This window comes from Cyprinodon tularosa, unplaced genomic scaffold (genome assembly GCF_016077235.1).
Source record: "Cyprinodon tularosa strain WSP-4 unplaced genomic scaffold, ASM1607723v1 ctg1136, whole genome shotgun sequence".
In the NCBI taxonomy this organism is placed as follows: Eukaryota; Metazoa; Chordata; class Actinopteri; order Cyprinodontiformes; family Cyprinodontidae; genus Cyprinodon; species Cyprinodon tularosa.
In genome coordinates, this window is record NW_024037933.1 from 45,246 (window position 1) to 65,442 (window position 20,197).

Consider the following 20,197-nt stretch of genomic DNA (forward strand, 5'->3'; position numbering starts at 1 on the left):
CTCATCAGAGCGCTGTGTCTGTCTCGCTGTCAGCTCCCAGATCAGCTTCTATGATTGGTTGATGCGGCGCGTCCATCAGCAAAACTTCAATTTTTCCATCTCGAGCAGCAGCAGCGCGTTGGCGGTGCGTCAGATGCTTAAACGCTCCCGCCGCGCTGCGTCTGCTGCTCAAAACGCGCTGCGGGACCCTTTGCTGCGCCTATACGCGCGTCAACCACTTACTTTGCATGTAAACTCGCTGCTTCTGCTGCACCTGCTGGCTCCGGTTCACACCGATGTCGAGCGGTTGAACAGCGAGCACAGGGTTAATTTGTTTCCCCATGTTTTTCACATCAGCTGTGAGATGGGCACGCATAGAGTTACATATTAACAGCGATGGTGATGAGTGGAAAAAAAACACCTGGTCTCCTTACATTCAGCCACTCTTTCATCATCTCCTCAATGAGGTGTTCTCAAAAGTCGCAGTTACAACACACATAGGGCGCACCGCACCAAAGGGCGCACCGCACATTTTGAGGGAAAAAAAAGACGTTTAAGTGCGCCTTATAGTCGTGAAAATACGGTAAATAGAACAACTGGACCTCTGTAAAGTAGAAATTGCCTCAGTTCAGTTGCTTTCCACGTGCTAATTTCAAGGAGAGACCTTGGTTTCCGTGCAAAACTTTTAGGCAAGTATTGCCTGACAGAAATCATGAATGCTGATATCATTGTAAGAATTTGCATAGACTGTCTGCATTTTCTTGGACCCTTTAGCCAAAGATAGATGAGCTTGCGCATTACCCCCAGACACACAAGGTGCATGTAGTCCAGCACAAAACCGGATACTAACTTCACGCCTATCTCATTCAAAGGTGACACGCCAACCTGGTGTTCTTTGTAGGCCATAGCACGAAAGGCCTCATCAGTCCTTGGCTCAGCAGAAACTTCAGGAAAACATAGTCTTCGATTCATATATACACCTTTTTGAGTGCAATGCTCACATGCATAATAGCCAGTGTGTCCCTTAACAGATTTAAGAAAAGCACGAGCTGGAGCATCACAAATGAATGCATCTGGAGCAGCAACAGTGAAATGAACACCATTATACGGAACCCCCACTTGCATAATTGCATGTAGATCTTGTATAAACTCCTTCAAGTACTCATGAACATTAGAGGGTTTAGTCATACCAGAGTAATGGCCAATCACAAAAACATCAGAATTTGGAATCTCCTTGATTCTACCAAGAATAGGCCACAGACTTACATTGTTGCTGCGGAATAAAGGTAGACCATCCACATTTATTCTAAGTGTTATAGTATCCGTTAGTTCTTTTAGATTACAATCTAAATTTTCCAGTGCTGCAACAATTGAATTCTTCACTCCAAAATGGTAGTATGATCCCCCAGCCACATTTATCACATTACATTTCCGTGTAGTTGACATCAATGTTCGAGCATCTAATGGTACATTTAGACCTTTTTGCATAAGAATTTTAAGAAGGGCAGACAAAGCATTATGTGAGACATTGTGTTCTGCAGCCCACTCAGCAAGTTCTTTTGTATCATATGGTGTGTCTGAAAAAGCATCTGAATCTGTACTATCATCCAGATCAAACTCATTAAAATGACACCCCTCAGTTTCAAAGTCTTCTGGAAATATTTCAGAATCCAAAGCATCATAAAAATTATTGGTTATTGCTGTTGTTGGTCCTTTAGCTTTATAAAAAAACACTCAGATGCCAACTTGGGCACAGATCATTTATAAAATGAAATAAAAAAAAGCTGTCCAGTGCATCAATTAATTTTTCTTCCTCCAGCTCGGGGTGTCTTTTCTTTTTTTTTTTTCTAAAGATTTTCTTTGTCATTTCATTAGCTGTTCTAAACCCCTGCATCCTGTCTTTAAGACAAACAGGCTTGGAACTTTCAAAAACACCATCTCATAAGCAAATTACCACTGCTTTCCAGGAAAAGTCCACATTGCTATTGAAAACAACAATACAGAAAATTCTTAGTCCCCTTCGGTTCTTTATAACAACTTATTCATTTCTAACATATGGGTATAAAATTATAAGCAAAGGTGATAAAATGCACATTAAATATTAAACAGTCTGGACTACATTCTGCTCTACTGGATAAATTATACAGCCTGATATGCATTTTCTATGGTACAGCCACCTCCTTAGTCCTTAATTTTTTTAAATTAACTTAGAACACTGTATTCCTCAAAAATATCAACATTTCAAACTGGAATACATAGACAGATCTAAGAAACAATTTTAATCTGTTAAATGTATTTATTTAAAAATATATATATATGTTTTATGGGAATGCATTTTGTTTATTTACTGTTTATCTCTTGCATCATTTATATCTATGTTGACTAATACTACTGAATACCAAATCAATCATTCAACAGATTTAAAATAATCCTACTAAATCCATCTCTAGAGATTTTTGGACAGACGGCTTAATAGGTATGTCTGTTCTTACATTTAACATTTGTCTAAGACCATTAAACAGCCCACAATGCGCCACTGAAAAACACTCTGATCTATCATTTCCTTAGTACTCATACCCATCTAGCCGTTCAGTGAATTTACCTCTTCACTACTAACGCTGTTGTAGTGTATCTGATCCAGCAGGTGCGCCATACTTTGTTCGTAGGCAACATTCACAGCAGCGCATAAACTAGCCCGATCAGCTCCCACCATTTTGCTAGATTTAATAATCCCTGCCACCTGCGCGACTCGACCCCATCCTACGACGGAGTATTAGGGCCACACATGAAGAGAAAAAATATTTTTGCCATGACGAGATTAAACTCGACATGTCGACTTTGACTTTAAACTCGCCATTTCGAGAATAAAGTTGAAATGTCTTGTTGAGTTTAATCTCGACGTGTCGACTTTAAACTCGCCCTGTCGACTTTAAACTCGCCATTTCGAGAATAAAGTTGATATATCGTGGCGACTTTAATCTCGACATTCCAAAGTTTGGAGAAAAGAGCAACCGCGCTCCACAGCTGCAGTCTGCGTTTTAAGAGTGAAGGTAGTCTTTGACATGCTGCAATTGTATAACTGTATAATCATCACAGAAAGTACAATTTGACCAAATCATCTACACAAGGCATGTCTGATTCTGGATTCTGTGCATGTAACCTGTGCAGCGGTTGGCTCTCTTGAACTAATTTCAACTTTATTGTCGACACGTCGAGATTAAACTCAACATGACATTTCAACTTTATTCTCGAAATGTTGAGTTTAATGTCGACATGTCGACTTTAAAGTCCACATGTCGAGTTTAATCTCGTCATGGCAAAAATATTTTTTCTCTTCATGTGTGGCCCTAATACTCCGTCGTACCATCCATAAACGGAAACGATGGATGGATTTTTTTTTATTGTTGCTAGGCTTAATGGTGATGTGTTTGAGTGCAACGGATAGACATTTATGGATGAAAATAAGGAACAGATTGAAGAAGATGCCAAATAAAAAGAGACTCCATGATTATATTTTTCAAGGGGAAAATCACAATTTTCTAGGAGGTAACCAGCACAGACTTTAATGCTCAGACATGAAAAAGCATTAATGGATAAGCCTGGACCTAACAAATTCGTGCATGTTCTGACTACGAACCCTCCCTTTTTTAATAGGTTAAAAAAAATAAACAAAATACCTTTCTTTACAACCTTAGAACGTTTCAATAATTTCTGATATACATAGATTCAAGAAAAATAAAAAAAACCTTACCTTTACAGCAGAAAACTTGTTCTTTTATTCCACTTTGTCCAGGAAAAATACCAGCTCTCTTAACATTCACTCCGTCCAAAGGCGCGAAAAGAATCTTCCAGAGGGGAGGAGGTTGAAAACTCGTGATATTTCCAGAAATATTAAAAAAAATACCTCTAGATATAAAATATCTTTAACTCAGTTTTGAATTTTTTTTTTTCCTATAGAAGCATCTTACAATTTACAATATGTTTTTTATGTGGATCACTATTATATTCTATACTTTTATTAATCAAATATTAATTTAAGCATAGCTGTTTTAATATCTTAAATTATGGCACCCCTGCATAATTTATTAGACATTATTCCATGAATTATTTTCAAATTAAAACATTTTTAAAAATTATATTTAAGTCAGCTATACAAACACTTTGTTGGGATCCTCAGGCTTGCCCACCAGAGGGCGCCGAGGATCCTCTTCTACTCTCTTTGTTTTTCTCTTAGGTTTGGAGTTACTGTGGGGATCTGGAGATTACCCTCTGTCTCCAGCAGGATGCGCTGTGGGTCTTCTGGAGCTGGAACTTTCCTGCACACCTGTTCCTAATCCTCTCATTAGAAGACCTCTCCTTTATAAGCTCCTGCCAGACCTTGATCCCACGCCGCAGTGTTGATCTTAGTTGGTTAGCTTCCTGAACCTTCTGCTATTTGACTGAGTCTTGGTTGTTCCCAGGTTGAGACCAGATTCTAATATCTCTTTATCTGTGCCTCACAGGAATCCTGTCTCCTCGTGAAGCTCTGGATAAGCTTAACCTCCTGTCTCCTCGTGAAGCTCTGGATGAGCTTAACCTCCTGTCTCCTCGTGAAGCTCTGGATGAGCTTAACCTCCTGTCTCCTCGTGAAGCCCAGGAAGAGCACCCTCACTGAAACCCAGTCTCTGGTCTGCAGCTCTGGAGGAGCTGCATCTCAGAAAACCAGTCTCAAGCCTGAAGCTCTTGATAAGCCTAACCAGCTAATCTGCCCTGGTGAGCCAACCCTAGATTCCTACATGGTTGAAACCTGACGACTTCTCTGTGGAGTTTCCCTAGAGGTTCCCATGGTTATTTAACAAAACTGGCTGCTGCAGCCACCAAAACGGTGTCAGTAAACCTGGGAGTCGCTCGGGAAGCCTACTGGCAGGACAGCCGGACTGTCATCATGGTGGCTGTGTAGTGGCTGCTGCCAATATGCTGCCAACGGTGGTGCCCGCTGCCGGCAGATGCTGCCATCGAAGTGGCCGGTGGTGCCCGCTGCCGGCAGATGCTGCCATCGAAGTGGCCGGTGGTGCCCGCTGCCGGCAGATGCTGCCATCGAAGTGGCCGGTGGTGCCCGCTGCCGGCAGAGCTTGCCATCGGAGTGGCCGGTGGTGGCTGCTGCCAGCAGAGCTTGCCATCGGAGTGGCCGGTGGTGCCCGCTGCCGGCAGAGCTTGCCATCGGAGAGGCTGGTGGTGGCTGCTGCGGGCAGAGCTTGCCATCGGAGAGGCTGGTGGTGGCTGCTGCGGGCAGAGCTTGCCATCGGAGAGGCTGGTGGTGCCCGCTGCCAGCAGAGCTTGCCATCGGAGAGGCTGGTGGTGGCGGCTGCGGGCAGAGCTTGCCATCGGAGAGGCTGGTGGTGCCCGCTGCCAGCAGAGCTTGCCATCGGAGAGGCTGGTGGTGGCTGCTGCCGGCAGAGCTTGCCATCGGAGAGGCTGATGCTGGCTGCTGCCAGCCGAGGCCACTTATTGGCAGATAAACTACTCCGTTCCATCAAGTAAATGTGACATTATATATATATATATATATATATATATATATATATATATATAAAAGGGGTGGAACGATTCACAAAATCCACGGTTCGGTTCGATTCACGGTTTCTGGTCATGGTTTTCGGTTCGATTCGATTCGATACATTTTGATTGTTACACCGAAATTCCATAAAAAAATTATGAAATTAATGAAAAAATCCCCCCAAAAATAATGGATTGTAATTATTTTAAATGATCCGCGGAAACCCTGGATCATTTCCGTATGTTTTTCTGCTTTGAATTTAATCATCTGGCACGTGCTCTCTAACCTGACAACAGCCAGATGCATGTCTCGCTCCGCCACATGCATCTGGCTGTTGTCAGGTTACATGCTCTCTACCATCTCCAAGGAACTCAGAGGGGAGCGGACGAAGCCACAGCGGGGGCTGTAGGCTTTGCTTTGAGCAGCCAGTCTGGAGCGCAGCGGGGCGGAGCGCTGACGGAGTATGTGGGATTTCGGGGTTAGCATGACATGTTGCTGTTAGCATAAACAAAACGTGTTGCACAATGCTTGCACACTGTTGCACTTTTATCCACAACTTTCTTTCCGCCGTCATCGTAGGTCACTCTAAATGCAAAGCGCTCCCATACACGAGACCTATAAAGTGCTGCTGGCGCGTCTTCCAACTCCTGTTCTTTCCAACTCGCCAGTCCGACACAATTCTCCACAACAACTGATTTTTTCCCTGCTACACCCGGCTAAGCTGCTTCGCTTCTTCTTCTTGTTTACTACTGGCGGTTGGCTTTGGTCGCAGTACCGCCACCTTCTGCTCTGGAGTGTAATCGCTTCCTCTATGAGTAAAAGGAGCAGCGCAAGAACCGAACGAAACACACGCGAACCGAACCGAGACAGTCGAACCGAACGATTCTGACGGTTTTCATAAATCGTCCCATCCCTAATATATATATATATATATAAAACAATCTAGTTAGAAGTACTATAAATAAGGCATTTGCCGAAAAACGGCAAGAAAAATACCCAAAAAATAATTAAATACCAAAGAAAAGTAATTAAAAAACTACATGACAAAATAATTCAGGGGCTCCGGCCAGTAATACGCCGTGCCATTTGCCAGCGAGCCACCGGAACTGCTGCAACGAGCCACGACGAGCCGACGAGCCATCGGAACTGCCACCGGAACTACCACCGGAACTGCCACCGGAACTGCTGCAACGCAGCCACTGCCACGAATTGAGCTTGCTGTCTCACATTTTTAGCAGCGCTTGATCACAGTGCGCCGCTGAAAGCCACAACGTAATACAATTGAACGGTAACATGAAGGTAAAACATTTTGTTTATTATTTAGGTTAAGTAAAGTCGAAGCCTGCAGTGTTTGTCATAAATGTGGGGCAACATAACAACAACGAAATACAGTGAACTTTTGACAACAGCATCGGGTGGTTACCCGTTTTGTTAAAACTTCTCCATGCGGTACCAACTCAGACTCTGAATTAGCGTTACTGTGTGAAAGTGCCTGTAAGAGCCATTTGATCAAAATAAGAAATTACTAATGTGACAGCAGCACACGGCTTGACACCTGGGTGGTGGGTGTGTCTAAGGTGGGCGTAAGTGTCACAAAGGTATGAATGGGAGTCATTCTGGCGCGCCGAATTTATGAATGAAGAAGCGGGTGCGCCGGTGGTGGTCGTAATTTCTGTTGACCGTGCTATATTGTCGCTCTATTTTTGGCATCATAGAATGGTTTAGCCCGGTCAGTATGTGTCAGTCTATGTAAAGTCTGGATTATGACGGCCAAATGGAATAAATGATGATTGCAATTACAAGAAGCGGCTTGGAGTGTTTTGAAGCGCGCGTCTGACAGATCATGAAATCACCGCGTTAACCCAGTGCGGCCCTCTACAACACCGCTGGTCAGCCGCACATCTAGTGCCCATTTCCTTAAGACTGTTTACCTTAACTTACCCACTGAGTTTTAAACTATCAGTAGCTATGTGTAACTGTCTTTGGGCTTTAAATGTGTTATATATGTTAAATATAGGCTATTGTGTTTGATGTTCCGTAGGATCAGGGTGCCGGCTCAGAGAAGAATGTGGAGTCTATGGCCAGAAACCTGATCACACTCATCCAGCAAAGTCTTGATGCAGGCAGTAGTCAGACAGGAGCTCCTGCTAACCTCTTGCCAAGAGCAGCCACTGCCCTCAATCTTCCACCCAGCACACCTGGTTTCTTCAGTCCCCCGACCAGAACAGCCACCAGTCTGCAAAACTCTGTTTCATCAGAAATGCAAAGGTAGTTTAATATTTTATTTAATGTGCTGTAAATATGCCAGGCTAAACTTACAATGTTAGTGCGGTGTGTTGCATCGGAGCAGCTTTGCAGAGTTTTATCAATGAGTTGAACTAAATAACAAACATACATGATTATGACACACAGTAGTTGTAACTATCCTTTATTGTGTATCATAGATCTTTTCCAGGTATTTTCAGGGGCAAACGGAGGTTCTCAAAAGCGCCATGCACAGTCACTCGCAAATGGCAGTGTTTTCAGATTTATGTCCTTCAGTCTCCTGCAACCGTGACTCCAAAAGGAGAAGAGCAGCTAAGGCTTTGCCAGGCAGGGCTTGGCATGAGAATGGTTTCATTTCCTGAAGATGCAGTTCATAATGAGGTTAGGTTCTTATAGTGTTTTATTCCTAACTATCACTGTGCTATCTATTGGTTATAAGTCCAGATGTCATTTGTAATAGATGAAATAGCTTGAGACACCGTAACATTTATAGACAACCTGGTTGTCATATAAGTGGACGTACAAGTACAGGTAGAACTCATTAGAGTACTGTAAATAATCTTAAATGGGAGAAATTTTGGATTACAAAATACCAAAAAAATTATTTCCAGTGTCAGATGTAACAAGCTTGGCTTAATCAACAATATAAGTGATTTTACCCATGCTGCTGTTTTTCTCTAGATAAATGAAATACTTAACCAAGAGTACCCAAAACTCCAGAGCATCAAAGGCTCCTGAATGTTTTACAAGGCTTCTGGTAAACAAACACTGAAACAATACACATAACAACAACAATAAAAAGAAAAAAATATATAACTTTAGTTTTTGTTTTTTTTTTACTTTAGACTTTAGCAATTTGTATATGCTTTGCTCTTGTGTAGAATTTGTAGTTAATCTACATAACGTGGCATTATTAATTGCATTTTTTGAGTACCGGTAACTCCTGTAGCTTTGTGTTAACATGACACTGTCTGAATTTATTCTTTCTTCACACTTGTCATATCACTAAAAAACATGTGTAACAACTAAAAACATAACAGGCCAAAACATATTGCCAGCCAGCAATGCAAAAAAATTTGACCTTAATGTGATAAGTTATTTTGTTTTGGATTGGTTATTTTGTTATTATTAGTTCCTGCTATAACATTTGAAAGGATATATGAGGCCAATGATGAGACAACTGGCCCAAAATGATATAACCTATTAGACTACTGGCTAAATGTGATGTTAGTAGCTCAAACATTGTATTATATTGCTGGCAAATTATTATGGTTTTATTTGCTACCCATGTGTTCACTGTTGACTGAGATTTTTGTGTTTCAGGGGGAAGTGGTCAAAGGCAACTGGCAGTCATAAGCCCTCAGGTGGAGGGCTACACTACCCCACAACTTAAGAGGGCATCAAATAATGGGGAAAATGTGTTATACATTGCCCCATTACAGGGTGAATTAGATGTTACTCCCCTTTCCAAAAATGCCTCAGAATTTTCAAAAATGCCAAAAGCCACCTGTGAAAACTGTCAGGAGACGATGCCGCTCCATCTTTTGGCCCTTCATGTTGACAGTTGCAAAGACAACCAAGACTGTGAAGTAAGTTGGTTTATTACTTTTTTACTCATCATTTTGCGAAATATTAGGAAACCTTTTTTGTGGTATTTATTTATCTTTTGGTATGACCAGGGTGAAGACTCAGATGTTGAGTGTGTCTCTTCAAATGATGAAACAGACCCCATTGGAAAATCCACATCCAATGATGATGTAAGCCTATCTTTATTTGAAATTAGCTTTAATATTCCATGGTATGAATATCTTTTTTCTTATCTATTTCTACCAGTATTATTATTGTTATTATTAATTCTGTTTATTTATTTTATCAGGTCATATTGTTATTAGTAATGCCATCCATGAAGGTATATTATTGCCCATTATTAAATGTGTCAATATATCTTAGTGCTATATGTAGTCTGTCACAATGTGACATAATTTGGCCCCTATATTCAATTCAATTCAATTTTATTGATATAGTGCCATTTCATAAAACATGTCTTCTCAAGGCACTTTACAAAGTTAATTTCAATCATATTATACAGATTGGGTCAGATTATACAGATTGGTCAAAATATTCCTATATAAGGGAAACAGTTGATTGCATCAAAGTCCCGACAAGCAGCATCACTCCTGAAGAAGCGTAGAGCCACAGGGAGAGTCGTCTGCATTGTCCATGGCTTTGCAGCAATTCCTTATACTGAGCAAGCATGAACAACAGTGGAGAGAAAAACTCCCCTTTAACCGGGAAGAAAAACTAGCAGAACCGGGCTCAGTATAACGGGCATCTGCCTCGACCAACTGGGGGTTACAGAAGACAGAGCAGAGACACAAGACAAGAAAAAAATGCACAGAAGCTCACATTGATCCAGTAATCTGTTTTACATTAGATGGTAATAGCAGGTGATCTGTCTTCCCTGGATGATGCCACAGGTAACAGAACGCCAGACCAGGTGTACCTTCTATGAAGAAAATAGAGGGAGAACAAAAAGTTAAAAGCTGAAAGGAGAACAGTAGAACTCTATAGAGTGAGAAAATTAGACCCTGATGTCCTCCAGTAGCCTAAGCCTATAGCAGCATAACTATAGAGGTAGCTCAGAGTAACATAAGCCACTCTAACTATAAGCTTTATCAAAAAGGAAAGTTTTAAGATTAGTCTTAAAAGTAGACAGGGTGTCTGCCTCACGGACTAAAACTGGTAGTTGGTTCCACAGGAGAGGAGCCTGAGAACTAAAAGATCTGCCTCCCATTCTATTTTTAGAGACTCTAGGAACCACCAGCAGACCTGCAGTCTGAGAGCAAAGTGCTCTGTTTGTATACTGTTTTTTTGTATACAGCAATGGTTTGGAGTCCACAGCTGAAGAATGTACAACAGATTTTTACTTTAGAAATAAAGTTAAAATGAAACATTGTGCTGACACTGCCTGTGACAACCTTTTTTTATATGTATTCTGTGAAGATGAACAAATGTCCTACAGCTGCGGTGCCCTTCATTGTTGCCTGTCCCATCTGTAGCCAGCTGTATCCAACACACACTGTGGAGATCCATGCAAGTTTCTGTGGCATGAGGTAGTTTTCCAGAGATTGCATTTTTTTATGTATTTTTCAAATGTCACAGAAAATGCACCAAGACAATTTGCCATCAAAGACAGAAAACTTCAACCCACATAGCAGCCATTAAAAGCCTCTGTGATTACCAGATCTGTTAATGTCTTCCTTTTTTCCAGCATTCCTAAAGACCAAGATAATGCTGAAACACCACGTCATCCAAATACAGCAGCTAGCACATCAGCAAGTACATCTGGTGAAGGTAGGGTGCATCTTCCTTTGTTTCCTTTTCCCCTTTTTCCTCATACAATGTCTCATTTTGTAAACTGTGCTCCACTTTGTTGGTTCATTCATCATGTACCTACATTTGCATTTGTGATCTCTATTTTTAATTTGTTGTAATGCTAATTTATATACTACATACATGTTTTAGCATCAGAATGGATGACTGTTGCAGACCCCAAAAGAGCTGTGCAGCTCTTTACGCAACAGCTCCTGAACAATAAGCAATGATTTGAAGAAAATCGTTTTACAGTGGACTTGAGGAAAGATCAGGAAGAACAGGACATGTCCTACGTCCGCTTCTACAAGCGCAACAATGTGGAGTGGGGGTCACCATTGACATGCAGACTTGAAGGTATGTGTTTTTCTCTTGTTTAAATGATGGTATTGTTGTTTTATACTTTAGCATGCTAAGCAGTCTCAATCTTTTCTATAGGTGATGCTGCTGTAGGACTAGGCGTTAACCGACATGTGATGTCAACACTGATGCTGAAGCTGAGAAGGGGATTTCACCTTAATCTTGGTTGGTGTTACTCTTCACAAAAACAGCAATTACTGTCTTAAATTTAAGCTTCCTTGAAAATGTTTCTAAACTAGGAAATGGAGCAATCACCAAAGTGTTTGAGGGCCAACCAGACCATTTGGTACCTGCCAACTCTGCTGTGATGGTGGAGAGCGAGCTTTTTTTGATGGCAGGTCGAATGATAGGGCATTGCTTTTTGTATGGCGGTCCTGGTTTCCCCGGTCTCAGCCCATCCATCACACATGTTCTGCTTGGAGGTTCCCTAGACACTGCCACAGTCATGATTGAAGACTGTCCTGATTTGGATATTCGGGAAACAATTACATTGGTAGGTTTGGAAGCCTTCATTTAAACTGCACATTGCTGAAAAGTTATTATCCAACGGAAGGCTCTTGTCTCTTTAGTATAATTCCGGTGTTCCTTTTTTTGCTGGGCAGTGGCAAAACCTTATTTCTGTTTCTCCACATATGTCCTTTGTTCTGTGTTAAGTTGGCAGAAAATTGTGAACTGACAGATGAAGAACGGGGCAAAGTAGTAAGCCTTTGCATGGCTTGGGACCTTCCTTTTCCAACTTCAAGCAACGTGAAGTGGCTTCATGACAAGCTGCTCCTGCATGCGGTAAGAAAAGTCTGTGTATTATGAGTGATTTAAAATTGTCTTCTTAATTTTAATGTCCTAAAACTTGGCATATACTGTCAGGATTTGGTTTAATGTTTCTTAATTGGACCCAAAAGCAGAAGCTGGGAGGCAGAGGTGAATTCTTGGACGCTTTATTGCAAGATCAGGCAACAAAAACAGGAATCCAAAAATCCAACATAAAAATCAAACACTAACCAGAACCATGGAGACATCAGGGAAAAACCAACAAGGAGCCAGGGTGAGGAAAGGTAAGACGAGGAACCAGCAAAGAGGGACTGCAGAGGGAGTGTATTTATGGCTGACTGAACAAAGGTAGAGCTAATGAGCTGATAGGGAACAGGTGTGATTAGAGCTGACGAGGAAGCCAAGGGAAAAGAACACAAGGAGGCAGCAGGGGACAGACAGAAAAACCTAAGCAACTTAAATGAATCCAGACACACCAAAAAAGCTAGAAATCAATGAAAAACCTGGCTAAACTTGAAACAGAAAACTTAAAGAAAAACAACAGAACCAAGATCATTACAGAGCCCCCCACTTAAGGGCGGATTCCAGACGCCCCTTTAATGTCCAAAAAACAACCCAGGGTGGGCGGAGGGGGAACCAGGAAGGAGGGCAAGAAGCCAAAAACAGTCCAAGAAACAAAACGCAACCCATCCAGAGTGGGCGAGGACAATCGAAAGTCTCTGAAAGGCCGGCTGCGGGGCCGGAGGCGAGGCAGAGTCTCTGGAGGGCGGCCGCGGGGCCGGAGGCGAGGCAGAGTCTCTGGAGGGCGGCCGCGGGGCCGGAGGCGAGGCAGAGTCTCTGGAGGGCGGCCGCGGGGCCGGAGGCGAGGCAGAGTCTCTGGAGGGCTGCCGCGGGGCCAGAGGCGAGGCAGAGTCTCTGGAGGCCGGCCGCGGGGCCGGAGCTGAGAGAGACGCTCTGGAGGCCGGCGTCTCCAATGCGTCCCCAATGCAGCAGAAACCTAGGAACAGGGGAGCCCGCCGACTGCGGCCCCGGGTCAGGAACAGGGGAGCCCGCCGATTGCCGCCCCGGGTCAGGAACAGGGGAGCCCGCCGATTGCCGCTCCACCTCAGGATCAGGGGAGCCCGCCGATTGCGGCCCCACCTCAGGAACAGGGGAGCCCGCCGATTGCGGCCCCACCTCAGGAACAGGGGAGCCCGCCGATTGCGGCTCCGCCTCAGGAACAGGGGAGACCAACGACCGTGGCTCCACATCCAGCATGGGGGAAACCACCCATGGCCGCAAAGGTTTAGTCTCTGAAGTGGCTTGATGTCCAAAAAACAAAAAACAACCCAGGGTGGGCGGAGGGGGAACCAGGAAGGAGGGCAAGAAGCCAAAAACAGTCCAAGAAACAAAACGCAACCCATCCAGAGTGGGCGAGGACAATCGAAAGTCTCTGAAAGGCCGGCTGCGGGGCCGGAGGCGAGGCAGAGTCTCTGGAGGGCAGCCGCGAGGCCGGAGGCGAGGCAGAGTCTCTGGAGGGCGGCCGCGGGGCCGGAGGCGAGGCAGAGTCTCTGGAGGGCGGCCGCGGGGCCGGAGGCGAGGCAGAGTCTCTGGAGGCCGGCCGCGGGGCCGGAGCTGAGAGAGACGCTCTGGAGGCCGGCGTCTCCAATGCAGCAGAAACCTAGGAAGAGGACGCCGCCTCCGCAGGATGCGCCGAGGAGGACGCCGCCTCCGCTTCAGCAGGATGCGCCGAGGAGGACGCCGCCTCCGCTTCAGCAGGATGCGCCGAGGAGGACGCCGCCTCCGCTTCTGTTGCTCTGCAACAGGCTCAGAGGGAGCCGTCGACTGCGGCTCTGGAACAGCCTCGGAAGGGGCCGCCCACTGCGGCTCAGGAACAGGATCAGACTGGGCCGCCCACTGCGGCTCAGGAACAGGTTCAGACGAGGCCGCCCACTGCGGCTCAGGAACAGGTTCAGACAAGACCGCCCACTGCGGCTCAGGAACAGGTTCAGACAAGGCCGCCCACTGCGGCTCAGGAACAGGTTCAGACGTGGCCGCCCACTGCGGCTCAGGAACAGGTTCAGACGTGGCCGCCCACTGCGGCTCAGGAACAGGTTCAGACGTGGCCGCCCACTGCGGCTCAGGAACAGGTTCAGACGTGGCCGCCCACTGCGGCTCAGGAACAGCCTCAGAGGTGGCCGCCCACTGCGGCTCAGGAACAGCCTCAGAGGCTCAGCAACAGAAACAGAGGTGGCCGCCGACTGCGGCCCCGGGTCAGGAGCAGAGGGGCCCGCCGACTGCGGTCCCGGGTCAGGAGCAGAGGGGCCCGCCGACTGCGGCCCCGGGTCAGGAACAGGGGGGCCTGCCGACTGCGGCCCCGGGTCAGGAACAGGGGAGCCCGCCGACTGCGGCCCCGGGTCAGGAACAGGGGAGCCCGCCGACTGCGGCCCCGGGTCAGGAACAGGGGAGCCCGCCGATTGCCGCTCCACCTCAGGAACAGGGGAGCCCGCCGATTGCCGCTCCACCTCAGGAACAGGGGAGCCCGCCGATTGCGGCCCCACCTCAGGAACAGGGGAGCCCGCCGATTGCGGCCCCACCTCAGGAACAGGGGAGCCCGCCGATTGCGGCCCCACCTCAGGAACAGGGGAGCCCGCCGATTGCGGCCCCACCTCAGGAACAGGGGAGCCCGCCGATTGCGGCTCACCCTCAGGAACAGGGGAGCCCGCCGATTGCGGCTCACCCTCAGGAACAGGGGAGCCCGCCGATTGCGGCTCACCCTCAGGAACAGGGGAGACCGCCGATTGCGGCTCCGCCTCAGGAACAGGGGAGACCAACGACTGTGGCTCCACATCCAGCATGGGGGAAACCACCCATGGCCGCAAAGGTTTAGTCTCTGAAGTGGCTTGAAGTGCCCGCAGAGGGCTCTGGGTGGCTTGGGGCGCCTGCAGAGAGGTCCTAGGAGGCGTAAAGCCACATACCTCAAATTCAGACACCTCCTTTAAGTTCTGCTCAGGGGTCTTGGGACGGCACAGAGCTAACTCAGGGGTCTCTAAACGGTACAGAGCTGACTCAGGGGTTTCTAAAAGGCACAGAGCTGACTCAAGACGGCTCAGGGCTGGCTCAGGGGTCTCAGGCGCTAGGCTAAACGGCCCCCTAATGGGCTCAGGAGTCTCTGGCGCTAGGCTAAACGGCCCGCTAATGGGCTCAGGAGTCTCTGGCGCTAGGCTAAACGGCCCGCTAATGGGCTCAGGAGTCTCTGGCGCTAGGCTAAACGGCCCGCTAATGGGCTCTGGAGCTGGGGAAACTGGCCCTCTACTGGGCTCTGGAGCTGGGGAAACTGGCCCTCTACTGGGCCCTGGAGCTGGGGAAACTGGCCCTCTACTGGGCCCTGGAGCTGGGGAAACTGGCCCTCTACTGGGCTCTGGAGCTGGGGAAACTGGCCCTCTACTGGGCTCTGGAGCTGGGGAAACTGGCCCTCTACTGGGCTCTGGAGCTGGGGAAACTGGCCCTCTACTGGGCTCATGAGCTGGGGAAACTGGCCCTCCACTGGACTCTGGAGCTGGGGAAACTGGCCCTCCACTGGACTCTGGAGCTGGGGAAACTGGCCCTCCACTGGACTCTGGAGCTGGGGAAACTGGCCCTCCACTGGGCTCTGGAGCTGGGGAAACTGGCCCTCTAAAGGGCTTGGGATGTGCTGGCTGACAGGGAACCGATGGAGGTGGAAGGAAAGGGAATAGATCCTCCCTTTGCCCATAAAAGTAGTCCCATAACTTTGACTCCTCAATATGTGGTGCTCTGACTGCAGTGGGTGTTATCATGGTGACTGAATTTAAACCTCTAACTCGAGGAGCTAACTGCTGGTCATGGAGGTGACGGCGAAGGCCATAGGGGAAACTGACCTGAAGAAGAGTGGGATTGAAGCAGGCGTCAGGCTGACCCGCCGGAGAGGGAGTGGAGGCGTCAGGCTGACCCGCCGGAGAGGGATTGGAGGCGTCAGGCTGACCCGCCGGAGAGGGAGTGGAGGCGTCAGGCTGACGCCAAGATCAGGCAACAAAAACAGGCATCCAAAAATCCAACTTAAAAAATGTTAAACAAAAAACAGGAATCTAAAAATCCAACTTAAAAAAGTTAAACAAAAACAGGAATCCAAAAATCCAACATAAAAATCAAACACTAACCAGAACCATGGAGACATCAGGGAAAAACCAACAAGGAGCCAGGGTGAGGAAAGGTAAGACGAGGAACCAGCAAAGAGGGACTGCAGAGGGAGTGTATTTATGGCTGACTGAACAAAGGTAGAGCTAATGAGCTGATAGGGAACAGGTGTGATTAGAGCTGACGAGGAAGCCAAGGGAAAAGAACACAAGGAGGCAGCAGGGGACAGACAGAAAAACCTAAGCAACTTAAATGAATCCAGACACACCAAAAAAGCTAGAAATCAACGAAAAACCTGGCTAAACTTGAAACAGAAAACTTAAAGAAAAACAACAGAACCAAGATCATTACATATACGAAGACATAACATTTTTTACTTTCCTCCACCACCTGCTTCATTCAACACAAATTAGACTTGTCCTTAAAATTTCACACTTTAAGCTTCCACCTAGTGGTTGCACTGTCACAATGTACTACTCTGTCAAGCCACAAGAGAGCACATATATCAGTGAAGAGCTTTAAGTGCAGTTTTTAGAATAAAAAAAGAAAATCTAATAAATAACAGTGAGGTTTGTGCTAAAATGTGCATATTTGCATAGAATTTTTTTCATAATTACACGTGATATATGTATTTAAAAATATATATATTGCTATTTCCAAGACAAAGTTAAAGATACTGTTCCTCTCTTATGATATTGGTATAAACTTCATAATATATGACCACACATGCAGAGTAAAAGTAAGTACACTTAGTGAAATTTTTATGACAAATTGTCTACTTTTGTGCATCAATTTTCAGTCTATAAATGGTATTTGATGTCAGTTATTCCACGGAAGCTATACTGGATCACCAAGAACCTCAAAAATCTGCAAAGCTGCAAATTGGGGGGTGGTTGGCCGAGTGGTTATCCCAGCGCCTCCACTCTGGGTCCCTGAGCAAGACTCTTAATCCCAGATTGCTCCCCGGGTGCCGCACATGGCAGCCCACTGCTCCCCAAAGGGATAGGTTAAAACCAGAGAACAAATTTCGTTGCAATGTATGTTTTAATGACAATAAAGATGAGTACTATTTCTATTAAATTAGCGAAACCACTTGGCAGACGCACCTCAGGCACCATAACAACGAAACAATTTTGATGCCATAATCTGTTTATGCTTAAGACCAAGACATCTGCTAGCAGTGATCTGACAAATGCAAAAAATATGTGAGTATGATGTGACCATGTATACTAGTACATGCTAGTACTGCTGGTGGTTTGTGTTAACTTGGTAGAAAAGGGGATGAGTTCCCACTCATGAATGTTCATACTAAGTAGACAATTTTAATTGCTTGTCATATGTTTTTGTTTATTTGTTCCTGCAAAACTGTTTTTAACAGGTTCTGGGACGATCAGCAAGACAAGTAAAGCAGTTGAGAAAGGGACTGAAGGAAACTGGCATTTGGCCGCTTCTCTCAAATAGGGCCGATGTGGTGAAGTAGCTTTTCCCTTGCTAGAGAGAAGCTGAGATCACACCCCAGGTATGTCAGATTTGGTTTTGTAAAAACCTTTAAGATGTACTTAAGTTAGGGCTGGGCGATAATTCAATAACGATATATATCGATCCATAGACGTGTGGCGCAATAGAAAAAAAGAGGGTCGATAAAAGTTCGATAAAAAAGAAACGCAGTTTGCTTTCCTTCTCATTGTAGCCTAGCATGTAGGTTTATGCTAGTCACTACTTCCTCCCAACCAATCACAAACGCGGACCCAGGCACGCCGTCACCAAGCGCCGCCCTCTCAAACCACAACACAGAGCACATGAAGATGTCGCAGCAAGGAGAGGCGGAGGAAATTGTTTCAAAGAAGGGTTTTTGTAGTTCGGCAGTCTGGGAGTATTTCGGTCATGGCACGTCGGACAAAAAACAAACCACAGTCATCTGTAAAATGTGTCGGGAACCAGTGAAAACCAAGTCTGATAACACAACCAACTTTTTTTTTTTTTTTTTATCACCTCAGCCGCTCACAGCCGCAGGAGTACGAGCTGTGTAGGCCCCGGCGCGGCTCTCCTCCGAGGAATCTTCGGGAAAATATATATATATATTCAGTTCTGGGCAGTTTCCCACGTAGTTCTAACAATTGAGATAAAAATGCTGAGGGGCCAGACACTTCAAAGTTATAACTCAGGTTAAAGCAGGAAACGGGGGCGGCGGCGGCGGTGGGGGGGGCATTTATTTATATGTTATATTTATTCTGGTCACTTTTCTGGTCACTTTAGTTTATTCTTTGTCAGTATTTAATAACAAAACTCAGGTCTCTTAAGTTATTTTTCTTTAAAACAATTATGTTATGGTTAAAAAAGTTGGTTAAATAAAGATTTAATTAGAAGTCTGTGTTTGTGTTTTTTATTAAAATTAAATCATTTAGCAATATTATAAAAAGTCCAGGCAGAGCTGCACATAAAATATGGTTTGAAATTTTTTCAATAATTATCGATATCGATCAATATGCATTTTTTTTTATCGATAAGCTTTTTTTCTATATCGCCCAGCCCTAACTTAAGTCATGCTGTTTTTGAATACGTCCCTGCATTTTTATTCCCAAGTATGAAGTAGAAGCCTTCACACCAGTTTCTGTCTTTGCAGATGATTCTTGGCCACATAAAATGGCCCACAACAAATCCAGATTCTGATGACGATGAAGATGACATCTCGGCTGAGGCAGTCACTCGAGTCACCGCTTTTTTCAGGACCTTTGTAGAACGTGGTATGTTTTGTGGACTTTGGATTATTACTGATGCCTACAAACGTTTATTTGTTGCAGATTACTAACATGTTGGTCCAAACTCAAGTCACATTGTCGAAACTTTTTACATGGTTGGTAAAGCAGACGTCTGTATCGGCCAAAATTTTTTGTGGTCAAATTATTTGATTGCACTTTACCAATTTCATTAAGTCTTTTTACATTTTTACTTCACAATCTGATAAACACTATAACAATATCTATATCTATATATAGAGAGATTAAAGTTTTCATACATGGAAGACATTTTTCAATTTAATCTGTAGATATGCTTTTAATAGTAATAATAAGTTATCATTATTTGATAAATTTGTCATGTCGTTCATTACGAAATTATTGAACGACATGTTTTAATCAGTGCTGCTGAGGCAACTTGTCCTGCCTTATTCTGCATATGCATCGTCCGGAACATGAATGACTGAACACTATCCCAGCAAGTTGGAAACTATGAAGCAACTCATTGTTCAACTGTATGTATAGGACATATTTCTCACAGCTCTGTACCGTTTTCACTTCAGCATCTTCAGAGCAATTGAAAAACCTGCTACGGTTCTGGGTGGGTTGGGAGGTCCCTCCAGAGGAGCTGATCGTGAAGGTGGCAAGTGGCCACCTCCCCAGGGCCTTGACTTGCTTTGAGACCATCAAGTTGCCTGACCATCACACACACTACAAAGATTTTGAGTCCAACTTGATGTGTGCTATTGCTACTAACGAAACAGGGTTTGGTCTTGTGTAAAAGCAAATTATACTTTGGACTTTGGTGTTACCGTGTTTAAAGAAAAAAGTTGTTTTTCAACAAAAGACCAATACTGGAAAGTTTGCAATATTTCAAGGCGGTGTACACAAAGCTATTCCTCTTTCTGTTTTGTTAAATTCACGTTAATTGCTAAAACAGAGGAGTTCCTGTTAGAGTTCCAAATTTTGTATTAGCCAGTGCCAAGCGCTTAAAATGTTTCAAACAGCTTTACCTTTTAGGTATGTACTAAATGGTAAATGGCATGTA

At 45.1% G+C, this 20,197-nt stretch overlaps 1 protein-coding gene and 1 long non-coding RNA gene across 2 annotated transcripts; both read left to right on the plus strand.

Moving 5' to 3' along the window:
• The first annotated feature begins 6,691 nt into the window (after positions 1 to 6,691).
• Positions 6,692 to 11,274, plus strand: LOC119795420. Its single transcript, XM_038303442.1, has 6 exons — positions 6,692 to 7,783; positions 7,960 to 8,537; positions 9,104 to 9,369; positions 9,460 to 9,537; positions 10,784 to 10,893; positions 11,052 to 11,274. Exons 2-6 carry the CDS (start codon positions 8,519 to 8,521, stop codon positions 11,272 to 11,274), a joined length of 696 nt encoding a protein of 231 aa, XP_038159370.1. The 5' UTR covers positions 6,692 to 7,783; positions 7,960 to 8,518.
• A 298-nt stretch (positions 11,275 to 11,572) lies between these two features.
• On the plus strand, positions 11,573 to 20,173 carry LOC119795413. The gene is made up of 6 exons (XR_005282321.1): positions 11,573 to 11,677; positions 11,752 to 12,005; positions 12,167 to 12,295; positions 17,793 to 17,933; positions 19,038 to 19,158; positions 19,713 to 20,173. It is a non-coding gene; the product is annotated as an uncharacterized LOC119795413 (long non-coding RNA).
• The last annotated feature ends 24 nt before the right edge of the window (positions 20,174 to 20,197 follow it).